The 14,230-nt window shown below is 46.7% G+C and overlaps 2 protein-coding genes across 5 annotated transcripts in view; both read left to right on the top strand.

The window, feature by feature from the left end:
* The first annotated feature begins 703 nt into the window (after window positions 1-703).
* MARCHF10 (membrane associated ring-CH-type finger 10) overlaps window positions 704-14,230 on the top strand; it is a 114,121-nt gene continuing 100,594 nt past the window's right edge. Inside the window, exons 1-3 of one of the 4 annotated variants that reach the window (XM_026448075.2) lie at window positions 734-971; window positions 3,996-4,143; window positions 7,562-7,668. In XM_026448075.2, coding sequence (XP_026303860.1) covers window positions 7,579-7,668 — 90 coding nt within the window. In that variant the 5' untranslated portion in view covers window positions 734-971; window positions 3,996-4,143; window positions 7,562-7,578. Of the gene's footprint in view, window positions 972-2,402; window positions 2,624-3,995; window positions 4,144-7,561; window positions 7,669-14,230 lie in introns of those variants that run through there. The other 3 variants (XM_026448072.2, XM_026448074.2, XM_026448073.2) reach the window with 3 other exon arrangements.
* LOC111526574 (cystatin-B-like) lies at window positions 10,657-11,244 on the top strand. The gene has a single exon (XM_023192334.2). The coding sequence runs from the start codon at window positions 10,690-10,692 to the stop codon at window positions 10,984-10,986; it is 297 nt and encodes a 98-aa protein (XP_023048102.2). The 5' UTR covers window positions 10,657-10,689; the 3' UTR covers window positions 10,987-11,244.

Below are 14,230 nucleotides of genomic sequence, written 5' to 3'. Positions count from 1 at the left end.
ACAGAGCGAGACTCTGTCTCAAAAAAAAAAAGAAAAGAAAAGAAAAAGAAAGAAAGAAATCAGCCTGGCAGAGAAAAGGTGAGGGTAGTAGCGGTTCTGGTGCCCTTCCTCCAAACCTGTGAGGCCTGGTCTAGGCCTCTAAGCACCTCTCTCCTTGAAAAGGGGGTGAAGCCAACTGATTACGAAGAGGCCTGGGCTCTGGTCTCGGTTCTGCCACTGACTGGGTGCCTCCCTTCATCGCTTATTTCTTCTTTTTCATGTTGGACCGACCATAGCATTCCAGATGTCCTCTGCAGAGGTCGAACTCCAGGACTGCAGTATCTTTCCCTCTTTGCATGTACCGCTTTTCATATTCCCTGATTCCATTAAAAATATTTTCCTCTCTCGTTTTCTAATCTCATTTTTTATGAAGCATAGCACCCTTTCAGGGAAGGGAGCGGAGGCCTGGATATCTGGGTCTGGGCTTGGGCATCCAGACAAACCCAACCGCCTCCTCCTTGAGCATCTCTTTTCTGCCCACCAGCGCGGCTCTGCCTACCCGACTGCAGCCAGCCTCGTTCCCACGGCAACCAGCGGGCGCCCACGCCCGCCTTGGGACCCAGAGGCCACAGCCCCGCCCCGCCCCGCCCCGCCCCGCCCCGCCCCGCGCTCTCGGCGGCTGCACCTGGTCGCGCGGGGGCGAGGGGTGGGGGCGGGGAGGCGCGGTTGCTAGGGAAACCAGAGGACGCCCCGTAGCCGCCCCCACCGCCCCCACCCCAGGCAAGGCCGGTCGGCACCGCGGAAAGGAGCCTCGGGGAAAGAGGAGGAAGAGGGGCAGGTTTAGGGAGCGAAGAAGCCAGAGGAGGAGGAGGAAGAGGCGCTTAGGCCAGTCCCCGCGCAATTAATGGGCGGCTCCTGCCCCCTGGACCGGCCCGCCCGCCCTGCCCCTCGACCCCTTTAGCCCCGGCAGGGGAGGAAGGGCAGACCCCCAGGTAACGGCCCACTCGCCCCCGCCGCTCCTCTTCCGTCCTGCCAGGATGGGGGACAACCTTCCCTTTCGTCTTCCAAGATTCTGGAGGGAAACCGGGCCTGACATCCGGTGGCCTGGCCGTCCCCTCCCCTTGGCTGACCCCAGCCCCAACTTTTTTCTGTCTCAAAGGGGCAGGTTTGGGGGAGACCGTGACCCTTTGCTCACTGGCAGCCGCCCGCACCCACCTTTCTTCCTGCAGACGCCACTGGTCAGAAAAGGTATACACAGACCATGGTCCCTTAGGCTTCTGAGTGCGAAATGGTTGATACTGGTTTTGTTTGTTTTTGAGGAGTCTGGCTCTGTCTCCCAGGCTGGAGTGCAGCGGCGCAGTCACGGCTCACTGCAGCCTCGACCTCCCAGGCTCAAGCGATCCTCCCGCCTCAGCCTCCCGGTGGTCCCGGGGACCACAGGTCACCACCATGTCTGGTTAATGTTTTAAATTATTTGTAAAGAAGGGGTCTCGTTATGTTTCCGTGGCTGGATATTGTTATTAATGATGGCACTGAATTGCTTGTCAAACCTGTGACGTTTCCTCCCCCAAAGTTTCCCGATTACTCGTTGAGTTTCTCCTCTTCTAGGCTTGATGATCGAAATGTGACCGCCTGTCTCTCCTAGTTTCACAGTAAAATAAGGAATCACCGCCAAAAACAAGTCTGTTCCCCCGCCTCCGCCCCGCCCGAACTCTTAAGCCAAACTGGCTGGAAGAGTTGAAAGATCTCCTTACCTTTCCCAACCAATTCCCCCTTTTTCTCTGCAGTCACGGTCCTCATAAATTGGGCCCAAATCGTAAACTTTGTTGCTTATACTCAAGACATGTTTATAAGCTAAAACTTCAAAATGCTAAGTTTTTTTAAAAGCTAAGATTTAAATAAATCCTATAATGTTGGGCATTACAGATTAATCAGCTGGGGGAAAGGTTGAATAAGGTCTCCTGAAATCCTTCTCCAATCACCTAATTGTGGAAAGGGAGTAATTTTTGAGCCTGGTTGTCAAGTATTAACAATAGCCATTTAGATTTTGTTTCAAAGCAACCTTCCGTCTAAGAAGGAGATTAAATTATTTACATTTTCCTTTATTGCTTAACAGAATATTAACTTTAGTGATGTCTTTCTCTTATGAGAACATAGTAAGAAACCAATAAGATTTTGATTGTTATTAAGAAGAGGCTCCTTCAAATCGGTTCTTTTGACAAATGTGGTCATAAAACAGAAGGATGGTATGTATGCATGACTTTTTAGAGCACTGAAAAACATTCTGCATTCAGATTCTGTTCCCTTCAGTCAGGAAAACTTGGTTGGAATTCATTGGAAAGTTACACCAGAGAGGAATGTGTATGTCACAAAGTTCTTAGAATATTCCCCATTAAAATATCACAGATATGTAGAATTTTGAGGCCAAGAAGAATTACTCGCTCTTGCTTTCAGCAAGGCAGGACCCCCTCCTTCCTTCTCCACCTGCCTCCAACTCCCTCCTCCTTTCTCTCTCTCTACTTAATATGGCTTTTTATGTTGATTTCTAAAGCACAGATTTGGCACAAGACATTATCACCAGAAAGACTTAAAACAGAAGCGTGCATAACCATGAGTGGATTTTAAATTAAGAAGCAGTTCAAAGGTGAGCGATAGAAGAGAATACAGAGGGCTATTTTAGAAACATGCGCCTTGCTCACATTTTATTATCACCCCCACCCCAACCCTCTGTGTTTGCTGGGAAAAAATTCTTGGCTTCAAGTGGCCATCTGGTTGAGTAGGCCTACAAAGCTGAGATCCGTGAATTAAGCATTATCTCATGTAGTTTTATTTCCATACTGTTATTTCTGTTTCTTGTTCATCCTGGTCAGTTTTTCAGACTGACTGAGTGTGGTATGAAGTTCAAGCGAACACGGAAAATGTTTGCTTAAACCAACGTAACCCACCATCTTCTCAGTCTTAACACTAATACCCTGTTTTCTTGGTTCCTGTAATATTCGTTTAATCTCATAAAGACTTGATGTATTTAAATAAAAAATTACATGTGGCACCACGATGTTTCTAAATATTGTAAAATACAATGTAATAGAGAGTTTTGGGGAAGGAAAAGAGACTTTTGTAGGCACCTTTATTTTTATTATTTTATTATTATTATTATTTATTTTTGGGGGGATGGAGTGTCGCTCTGTCGCCCAGGCTGGAGTGCAATGGTGCCATCCTGGCTCACTGCAACCTCCGCCTTCCAGATTCAAGTGATTCTCCTGTCTCAACCTCCCAAGTAGCTGGGACTGCAGGAGCGCACCACCATGCCCAGCTCATTTTTGTATTTTTAGTAGAGATGGGGTTTTGCCATGTTGGCCAGGCCGATCTCGAACTCCTGACCTCAAGTGACCCACCCACCTCGGCCTCCGTAAGTGCTGGGATTACAAGTCCTTTATTTGGTAGGTGATTGTGAAGTCAGAGGTAACTTAGCAAATAATTCAAAGGGTGCTGCTTCCTACCTATTTAGACAAAGTTATTTCATGCCTCTTGACTTAGAAGCCTCCTTAAATTAATCCTACTCTAAAGCCGTGATAGATTAACTGGCTTTCTATATTAACTTTGGCAACGAAAATGTATCATCCAAGTGGACTCTGGGATGCTCCCCTTTAGTGACCATTAACATTTTTATTATGAGTCCTTATGGTCTCTGCCTGATTAAGATTGTGACAGGCTTCTCTTTCCCACAGTAGCAGCAGGAGCTTATCCTTCTGCCTGTCTTAACACCATTGTTTTCTGAAAAGAGTGGAAAGGTAACTTCATTCTATGCAGGTACACATTCAGATGAAAAGCTAAAAGTGATCTTTTAAAACATAGTCCCATGTGATTATTAAAATGCTCAGAGATGAAATGTAGGTTCTGTGTGTAGACTGGAAATACACATTGTAGTTTCAGATTCTGACTGTCAAAGACCAACTTTCCATACTCCAGAGAAAACAGCCCCCAAGAGACCAGCACAAGTTTTCCCCATTGTTCAGGGCCAGACGATAAACCGTGTGAGATTTCATAACTACCAGACCAGACGCTGGGTCACCATGAGTCAGGGGCAGCCTGACTCTGCCAATATCTACACAACTGAATAAACAGGAGGAGGGAGGGAAAGCCACAGAACATATACACCTGAAGGTAGAGATGTCGCCTGTCCCATCCTGATGTTTCCCCAGAGCCTAGCAGCCCTTGTCACACAGCAATTGTAAAAAATACGTATATGTGTGTGTGTAGAAATAAATGAAAGAGCTTCAGTAGACAACAAGCAGGAATAGTGTGGGGACTTTGATGACCCCATAGATGAGGGGTCGTTATTATTAACAGTGCCATTTTATCCCTTTGTGAGCTTCCATATCTTGGCCATAAATTTGGGCCATGCCAGTCAAAGCTAAACTTCTTGAAAGCATGATCTCCACGCTTTTACCTCCCATTTACACAACCTTCTGCAGCCCTCCCAGCCCCGTCACTCCACTGAATGCTCTCACCTTTTTGAAACCTCCTCAGCATCTCTGAAACGGCACCCACCTGGTTTCTTCCTGCCTCTCTGGCTTTTTTTTTTTTGGCAGAGTTTCTCTTCAGCGGCTTGTTCTCTAAATGTTAGTGTTCTTCATGGTTTTGTCCTGTGTCCTCTTTCTCTTTTCGTTCCCATTCTTCCTTCAACTTCAGTTATCACAGAATCCCAGCAATGCCCAAATCTGTACCTCTCTGGTCAGCTCTAGAGCCCTGCGTCTGACAGCGCACTTGACATCTCCATTTGCCGCACCCCAGACACTCGTCACGCCATACTGTTTCCTCACAAAGCAGCTCCTCCTGTGTTTTCTGAAGGGAATGCTGGCACCAACCCACTGGCTGCTCAAGCCAGTAACCTGGGCATCCCTGAGACTTCCACCCCTGGTCCATTCATATAATCGCAAGCCCTGATGACTTTCTCTCCTGAGCATCCCTTGAATCCGTTGGTTAAGAGTGTGCGCACTGGAGCAAGACTCTCTGGGTTCACATCCCAACTCTCCCACTCACTAGCTCTGTAACTTTAGGCAAGTTACTTAATCCCTTTGGCCCTCAGTTTCCTCACCTGCAAAATAGAGATCTAGCTCTGGCCTCACAGCGTTGTTGAGAAGATTGAATGAGTTAATTGATGTAACTGCTTAGAACAAGGCCTATCCCTTCCAGAGGGTTAGTAAAGAGTAACTATGGGCCCGGCCCAGTGGCTCACGCCTGTAGTCCCAGTGCTTTGGGAGGCTGAGGCAGGTGGATCAGCTGAGGTCAGGAGTTCAAGATCAGCCTGGCCAATAGGGTGAAACCCTATCTCTACTAATAATAAAAAATTAGCCGGGCGTGGTGGCACGTGCCTGTAATCCCAGCTACTTGGGAGGCTGAAGCAGGAGAATTGCAGGAACCTGGGAGGTGAAGGTTGCAGTGAGCTGAGACAGCCCCACTGCACTCCAGCCTGGGTGGCAGAGCAAGACTCCGTCTCAGAAAAAAAGAGTAGCTATGTTCCCCTCTCCCCATTCTCCTCCTCCTCCTCCTTTTTCTCTCCACTGTTGCTACCCAATGCTGGTTTTCATCTTATCACATCTAGATTACTATGAAATATTCCCGATGGTCTTCCCACTTATGTTTTTTACTCTACCACCATCCCCCGCACCCCATCCATTCTCATACTGCAACTGGAAGGATCTTTTTAACATACAATTTTTTTTTTTTTTTTTAATACACACAGGGTCTTGTTCTGTTGCCCAGGTTAGAGTGCAGTGGCATGACCATGGCTCATTGCAGCCTCTAACTCCTGGGCTGAAGCAAGCCTCACACCTCAGCCTCCTGAGTGGGTAGGACTACAGGCATGCATCACAATACCTGGCTAATTTTCAATTTTGTTTTTAATAGAAATGGGCTTGCTATATTGCCAAGGCTGGTTTCAAACTCCTGGACTCAAGTGGTGATCACCTCGGGAGGCGTGAGCCACTATACCCAGTGAATTATGATCACATCACTACACTCCAGCCTGAAGGGTAGAGCAAGATCCTGTCTCTAAGAATTAACAAATAAAAACACAAGGCCAGGCGCGGTGGCTCACACCTGTAATCCCAGCACTTTGGGAGGCCTAGGTGGGCAGATCACGTGGTCGGGAGATCGAGACCATCCTGGCTAACATGGTGAAACCCTGTCTCTACTAAAAATACAAAAAATTAGCCAGGCGTGGTGGCGGGCGCCTGTAGTCCCAACTACTCGGGAGGCTGAGGCAGAAGAATAGCATGAACCTGGGAGGCAGAGCTTGCAGTGAGCCAAGATTGCGCCACTGCACTTCAGCCTGGGCGACAGAGCAAGACTCCCATCTCAAAATAAATAAATAAATAAAATAAAAAATAAAAATACATATCTAATCATTTACTCCCCAGATTGGAACTTTTCGGTAGTTTCCTATGACTCTTTGAATCATGACCTTCAAGGCCCCACAGGAGCTGGTCCCTGCCTCCCCTGCAGCCCTTCCGGGGCTGTTCCCGCCTCATCTCTGCTCCAGCTGCACTGCTCCCCTCCGGTCTTCCTCATCTGCACCTGCCTCTTCATGCCTGAAGCCTCTGCACCTGCTGTCCTCTCTGTTCCACCTCTCAGCTAGCTCACTTTGTCAAACGCAGTGTCATTGCCTAAGGAAAACCTCACCTGACCCCTCCAGACCAGGTGATGCCTTCCCATAATAACACTCTCAAGAGCCCCATAGTTCTGCTCCAGAGCTCCTATCACAGTTAGGATTCACTTGCTCAAAGTCAGTCTCATACCCCGGATTATAAGCAACACAGGCCGGGCATGGTGGCTCACACTTGTAATCCCAGTACTTCAGGAGGCTGAAGTGAGTGAATCGCCTGAGGTCAGGAACTCGAGACCAGCCCTGCCAACATGATGAAACCCGTCTCTACTAAAAATACAAAAATTAGCCAGGCATCGTGGCGGGTGCCTGTAATCCCAGCTCCTAGGGAGGCTGAGGCAGGAGAATCGCTTGAACCCGGGAGGTGGAGGTTGCAGTGAGCTGAGATTGGCCATTGGCCTGAGCAACAAACGCAAAACTCTGTCTCAAAAAAAAAAAAAAAAAGAAAGCAAAGGTGAGGGTCATGTCTGCTTTGCTGGTTGCTCTACTCCAGTGCCCAGCACAGTGCCTGGATAAGAATAAGGGTGCAATCACTGTTGCTTAAATAGATTTAAGCAACTAGGGGCCTGTAACTTTGGTCACTGCTGATTTAGCTAGGTTCTCAGGTTTTTCTTTTTGTCATGCTCTAGAAACGATTCAGGTATCTGTCAATCTAACTCCCTCTGAGTAACCAGGACAGGATCTCTGAAGTGCCTGATGAAGGTGGCTGCATTATTTATGCCTGGAACAGGAGGACTGTCAGGGCATCAGCACCAACACAAGAAGTCCCTTCAGCTTGAAAGGAGCATCTGTGCCTTTCAAACAAGGGACATTAGATGAATACACAAATAAAAGCAATTAGATGAAAATAAATCCAAATACGGCATCACGACAAAGGACTCTATCACAGCACATTTGTTTATCTTTTCTGTGCAGGTCGGGGATTAGGAATCATGTTGCATGACGCAAGGGACAGGCAGAAGTTCTTCAGCGATGCTCAGTATCTGCGGGACATGCAGCATAAGGTGGTCTCTGAGTATCAGGTAATTGCAGAAAGCGAGAATGGTCTTCTGCCTTCTCTTCCAGTATTTAGAGAGAATTCAGAATACAGCGTCAACATATGATAAGCAGTAAAAGTTTTCTAAAATCCCAAACCCACCGATTAGGTATGTGACTAGCAAAAGCCACTTCACCTCTCTATTTCCTCGTCTGTGAAAAAAAAAAAACAGGGATAGCCGGGCGCGGTGGCTCACGCCTGTAATCCCAGCACTTCGGGAGGCCGAGGCGGGTGGATCATGAGGTCAAGAGATCAAGACCATCCTGGCTAACACAGTGAAACCCTGTCTCTACCGAAAATACAAAAAATTAGCCAGGCATGGTGGCACTGTAGTCCCAACCACTCGGGAGGCTGAGGCAGGAGAATCACTTGAACCCGGGAGGCAGAGATTGCAGTGAACCGAGATCGATCGCGCCACTGCACTTTAGCCTGGGTGACGGAGCAAGACTCCATCTCAGAAACAAACAAACAAACACAAACAAACAAGGATAATGGTCGTATCCACTTCTAGTATTATCATGAAAATGAAATGAAATCAACACTGTAAAAGTACTTCCCTCAGTGTTTGGCATGGAGCCCTTGTCGACCAGTGGCATTAGGGCTTAAATTTGACAAACCAACTGAGAAGGAAAGAAAACACGAAAGAGTTAACTGGGTCGCCCTACGGTTTGTATAATAACACGCCCTTCTGTTGTCATCCCCACCGGAAGAAAGGTGGTTTGCACATTTTACAATGAGCTAACTGCCGGTCCCCCTAGTTACAGTGTTTACATGCAACACCAAAACACACAGGGAGCCTGAGGAATCCTGAGGTTGCAGTCAGCCAGAGCTGGCATAGGATAAACTTGCCAGACTGGGTTGTGGGATCCTGGGAGCAGGTAGAAAGTGTCAGTCATCCTGCCGGAGGTGGGACCTCAGCCCTTGCCAATCAAGAAGGCATGTTCTCAGCCTGGGCTGAGAATTGAAAAGTGCTTCTTCCCTGAGGAAAACACAGAACTGCTGTTATCAGTTTTTTCCCCTTCTTAGCAATTTCAAATATAACTAAAGCTCCCAGGTCACCAAGGAAACCAGACCTATCTCAGTAACCTGATTTCACCTGTATAATACGGCTTAGCTTTGGGGCTGGAAATGGAGTCAGCAATTTCCTCCCACAACGTGCCAACCCACATATAAGAAGACTAGAAAATCAAGGGCATTTCTGCAAAATAAATAAGAACACAAACATCCACACTGGTCGCCCTGGGAGTCTAACTACTTCTCACAAAGGTGCCTCTGCCACCCAGCTCCTGTTTGAAATTGTCTCCAGAACAGGCACATAGGAAAACATCAATCTTACAGTTTTATGGTCCTCGTTGAAGACAGTCACACAACGGTGTGGCTTTGAGCCATTGCCGTTTTATTTTCTAATCTCCATTGGACTTTCAACACTGCCTTTTCATTCATTCATTCAGCCAATATCTATTTCATTCATTCATTCAGCCAATATCTATTCGGTGCCTACTGTGTGCTGAACAAAGCGTCTGTTCTCCCGGAGTTCTTGTTCTAGGATTAAGAGGGGAAAGGGCTTACACAAGTAGACGTGTAAGGTAGTTTCAATTATCGATAAATACAATGAGGAAAATAGAACAGGTTAAGGGGTTGGAGGCGGTGCTCCGTTAGAAGCCGGGGAGGTCTCTTTGAGGAAATGGCACTTGACTGTTGAGGTGAATTATGGGAAAGATCCCACCAGAGCTTCCCAAGTGGAAGGAAAGTCAGTTCAAAGGCCCTGAAGCAGGAACCAGCCTGGAGGAAACCAAAGGCAGCCAGAGGGGCTAGAACACATGAACCCAGGGCAAGTGCAGAAGCGTCACACTGCATCTCACTGAGCATAGCTTGGCATTTAGATTTTATTCCTTTTGTGTTTTTTTTGTTTTGTTTTTTTTTTTTTTGAACGGAGTTTTGCTCTTGTTGCCCAGGCTGGAGTGCAGTGGCGGGATCTTGGCTCATTGCAACCTCTGCCTCCCAGGTTCAAGCGATTCTCCTGCCTCCACCTCCCAAGTAGCTGGGATTACAGGCATGCGCCACCTCACCCGGCTAATTTTGTATTTTTAGTAGAGACAGGGTTTCTCCATGTTGGTCAGGCTGGTCTCAAACTCCAGACTTCAGGTGATCGACCCACCTTGGCCTCTCAAAGTGCTAGGATTACAGGCATGAGCCACTGCGCCCTACCCAATTTTATTCTTATCACTGTGAGAATTATTGGATAGTTAAGCGGTGGAATAGTATGATCTGATTTATGTTGTATTAAGGGTAACTCTGGCTGCGGTATGGGGAAAGGACTAGAAGGGGCAAGAGAAAAAGCAGGAAAACTTGTAAGGAAGCTATGATAGAAATTCAGGAGAGAGATTCTGGCGACTTGGCCCGGGGTGGTAGGAGTGGAGGTGGTGAGAAGTGGCCTGGCCCAGGAAATGGAAACACAACAGACATCTTGCTGATGGATGGAGAGGCGGAGTGAGGGAAAGAAAAGAATGAAGGATGAGTCATGTCAACACATTTACTTGTCCATCAGCTCCCTCTGTTATCATCACGATTTTAAACCTTTTCACTCTTTTCAAACCTCCAACCCCCACAGTTTCAACAAAGAACTCCCTGCCGGGTTTCACACACTCAAATGAAACAAAATGAAGACCCCAAGGCCGGCAGGTGAGAACCCACTCAGCCTCCTCCCCTTCACTCCAGGCTACACACCATCTAGTCCCCACATCTTGGAGGAGGAGGTGACCCTCTACCTGCTGGTACCCAGCCTGAGATCCTGATTTGAGGCCCTCTGCTCTCCAGCCCCTGCCATCCACAGGCCTCTCCTTGGTAGCTTTGACATTTCCTTTCTTGTTGGCTCAGTCCATGAACATGCTTCTGCATAGCCCCACAGCACTCCAGCCTGAGCAACAAGAGGGAAACTCCATCTTTTAAAAAAAAAAAAAAAAAGTGAGCCGAGTCCCCTCGCCAGGTTCCCTCCGTTGCCGCCAAGATGATGTGCGGGGCATCCGCCGCCGTGCAGCCGGCCACCGCCGAGACCCGGGACATCGCCGACCAGGTGAGGTCCCAGCTTGAAGAGAAAGAAAACAAGAAGTTCCCTGTATTTAAGGCCGTGTCGTTCAAGAGCCAGCTGGTCGCGGGGACAAACTACTTCATCAAGGTGCATGTTGGCAACAAGGACTTCGTACACCTGCGAGTGTTCAAATCTCTCCCTCACGAAAACAAGCCCTTGACCTTGTCTGACTACCAGACCAACAAAGCCAAGCACGACGAGCTGAGCTATTTCTGATCCTGACTTTGGACAGGACCCTTCAGCCAGAAGACTGAGAATTAAAGTGATCCTCCGTGGACCAGAGCATGCACTTGTGATCCTGAAATAAGCTTCGTCTCCGGGCTGTGCCCTTGGGGTGGAAAGGGCGGGATTCAGCAGCTGCCCTTGCATTTCTCTTCCTAAATTTCATTGTGTTGATTTCTTTCCTTCCCAATCAGTGATCTTAATTACTTTCAAAATATTTTCAAAATAGATGTATTTTTAAAATCAAAAAAATGTATATATCATAAAATTCAACCTGTTTTAAGTGTGCAGTTTAATGACTTTTAGTAAATTTACCAAGTTTGCAGCCATAACTATCACCTGGCTTTAGAATATTTCCACCACTCTAGTACTGCAGCCCTCTTTTCATGTTTCCTGCACAGAGCTTATGAAACTGCATTGCAAATTGTCTTTTTTTCCCTCTCTCTCTTTTTTGAGACATGGTCCCACTCTGTTGCCCAGGTGGGGGTGCAGTGCAATCACGATTGACTGCAGCCTCAACCTCCCAGCCTCAAGTTTTCCTCCCACCTCAGCCTCCTGAGTGGCTGGGACCACAAGCATGTGCCACCACACCCAGTTAAATGTTTTGTATTTTTATAGAGACACAGGGGTCTCACTGTGTTGGCCAGGCTGGTATCAAACTCCTGGGCTCAAGTGATCCACCCACCTTGGCCTCTCAAAGTGCTGGGATTACAGGCGTGAGCCACCGCACCCGGCTGCACATTGTCTTTTGTGTGACATCCTCTCAACCTGGACCACGACTTCTTAAGGGCAGGGGCTGAGTCTCCTTCTTCAATGTTGAACCAATTGCCTTGACATTCATGAAAGCCCGTGTTGCCTAACTTGGTTACCAACTAAGCTTGTCAGACTTAGAGCCAGCTGACTTGTGACTATTCCTAAAAGTCAAATCCACTCTCATTGAGCATTTTCAAAACCACTTACCACAAGGTCTGCAAAAAATAAATATGGTTGTCTGTAAGATGTTCTAAATATCATTGAAGTAAGTAAATGGCAACCCACAGTAACTACTTTGCAAGGAGCAGCGTTTTTTTTTTTTTTTTTTTTTAGTTATATTATTAATCGATCCCTTGCCTTGTTCCAGAAATAATTTAAAGTAGTGGTTTAAGAATCAATTGCATGATGTAGGCCAGGCACAGTGGCTCATGCCTGTAATCCCAGCACTTTGGGAGGCAGAGGCGAGTGGATCATTTGAGGCCAGGAGTTTGAGATCAGCCTGGCCAAATGGCGAAACCCTGTCTCTACTAAAAATACAAAAATTAGCTGGATGTGGTGGTACACACCTGTAATTCAGCTCCTCAGGAGACTGAGGCAGGAGAATAGCTGAACGCAGGAGGCGGAGGTTGCAGTGAGCCGAGATGATGCCACTGCACTCCAGCCTCAGCGACATAGTAAGACTCTGTCTAAAAAAAAACAAAAACGGATCAGTTGCATGATGTTAATGACCCCTCAGTAACTCAGCCCATAGACTGCCCGTGTGTATTTAGATAATTCGCTATGGTAACTTTGTGGTGGGTGGATATTGGTACTCTGGATCATCAATGAGTTTGGCCAGTTACTTCCTTTGGAAATCCCAGCTTTCACTCCAGGTCCAGTGTGACCAGGGATTCCCCATTTCAGGGCGTACAAATAGTGTAAGACCTAATAACTAGACATGAATCCCAAATCATATGCATTTGGCATGTGTCCCTTCCTGTACTCGACTCACCTTTAATGAACTGGCTCCGATTGAAGGCTTTAGAAACCTCTTGTGTAAACCATTCCTGCTACAGCCTACAATATGCTAAATGTTGGTATGCACCAAATTCTCAGTGCCTTTGCAGGTCTGTGTGCTAGCAGCAAGAGACGAGGGCTGAACTCACCCTGAGTTATTTTGATACTACTCCTTTCAGTGGTTGGGTGGGACCCTTTTGAGAAAACAAGAGGAAATAAACATCTATTTGGCGTATTGCATGCTATTTCAGAATCTGGTAACTAGTATATAATTATATGTCATCTCAGAATTTGGCTCTATTGCTTCAAGGATTTTCATGCTGCCTAGCTTTATTTTTTTTTTTTTTTAAATCAAATGTGTTTATGTAACTGGAGGCAGAATTTAGCCATTAATGTCCACTGGAAAACTGAAGGCAAAGATTACACTTAGCATTTCAGAATGATTTTTGATAATCTATTAAATGTGTTCAAATTGGTTTCATTTCATGTCACTTACTCACCTTGATTCTTTCAAGTACAAATCAAACAACTAAATGTCTCAATATACATGTGTTCAAGGACATGATAGGTGACTTCATAGCGGGTGGCGAGGGTTTGGAGTTGTCCACTCAGGGAAATGGAATAGGGATAAGTCAACTTTTCTTCCCATAGGGATGGAGGTGGGGGATTCTCCTCCTGGCTCACCTTTGAGGTGTGTGTTGCTTTACTCTTCACAGCCAAAACAGGAAAGAAAAAAAAAAAAAAAAAAAACTAGCTGGAGGGGAATACCATCTCAAACTGTTTTTATGCCTTTGATTTCTTGACCTCTTAAAATTAATGAACTTTAATAATGTCACCGAGGACAATTAAAACGCCAGACTCTGGAATAGGCAAGTCAGATCACAAGAACAACAAAAAGGAACCAACTGAAGGAATGGCAACTCCCACTTCTCAAAGTGCGTCCTGAGATCAAGGAACAGATGCCATTCTGGCCGGAGATGTAAAGTCAGGTCGTGGTTCTGATGGCTTTATACCAGAATTATGAGGCTGGGAAGTGTCCTGGGGCACATGGCTTCTGAAGTCACATAATGACTAGAGTGATCAGATTGATAATGAAAGAAACAAAAGGAACTTTGAGCACAACTGTGTACTCAGAGAGCTGTAATGCCGAAGAGAAGCAGTTTCATTGTGACCCTGAATGACTGACAGCAGGAGCTGCTCATTTGGCTGGCTGGAGTTTAGGAAACAGATCTCTACTTACAAGGCAGAAAAACAAGGATGAACCTCAGGACTAGACAGAAAGATTCTCTCTTCTTCTGTGACCAACATCAGAGTCATATGCTTTGGCAAAGGCTGACTTTAGAAACAGTAATAGAAGTAAACCAGGAAATGGGATTGAGAACAGCAATTAAAAGGTTGTGGCAGCTGCTGGTGGTGATGGGAGTGGCAGTGGTGGTAGAGGTGGCGGTGATAATGGTGGGGAGGTGAGATGGGTGGTGGGGGTTGGGGA

This window comes from Piliocolobus tephrosceles, chromosome 16 (assembly GCF_002776525.5).
Source record: "Piliocolobus tephrosceles isolate RC106 chromosome 16, ASM277652v3, whole genome shotgun sequence".
Taxonomy (NCBI): Eukaryota; Metazoa; Chordata; class Mammalia; order Primates; family Cercopithecidae; genus Piliocolobus; species Piliocolobus tephrosceles.
The sequence above is the reverse complement of the archived record's forward strand: the minus strand, read 5'-3'. Positions and strand labels throughout refer to the sequence as shown.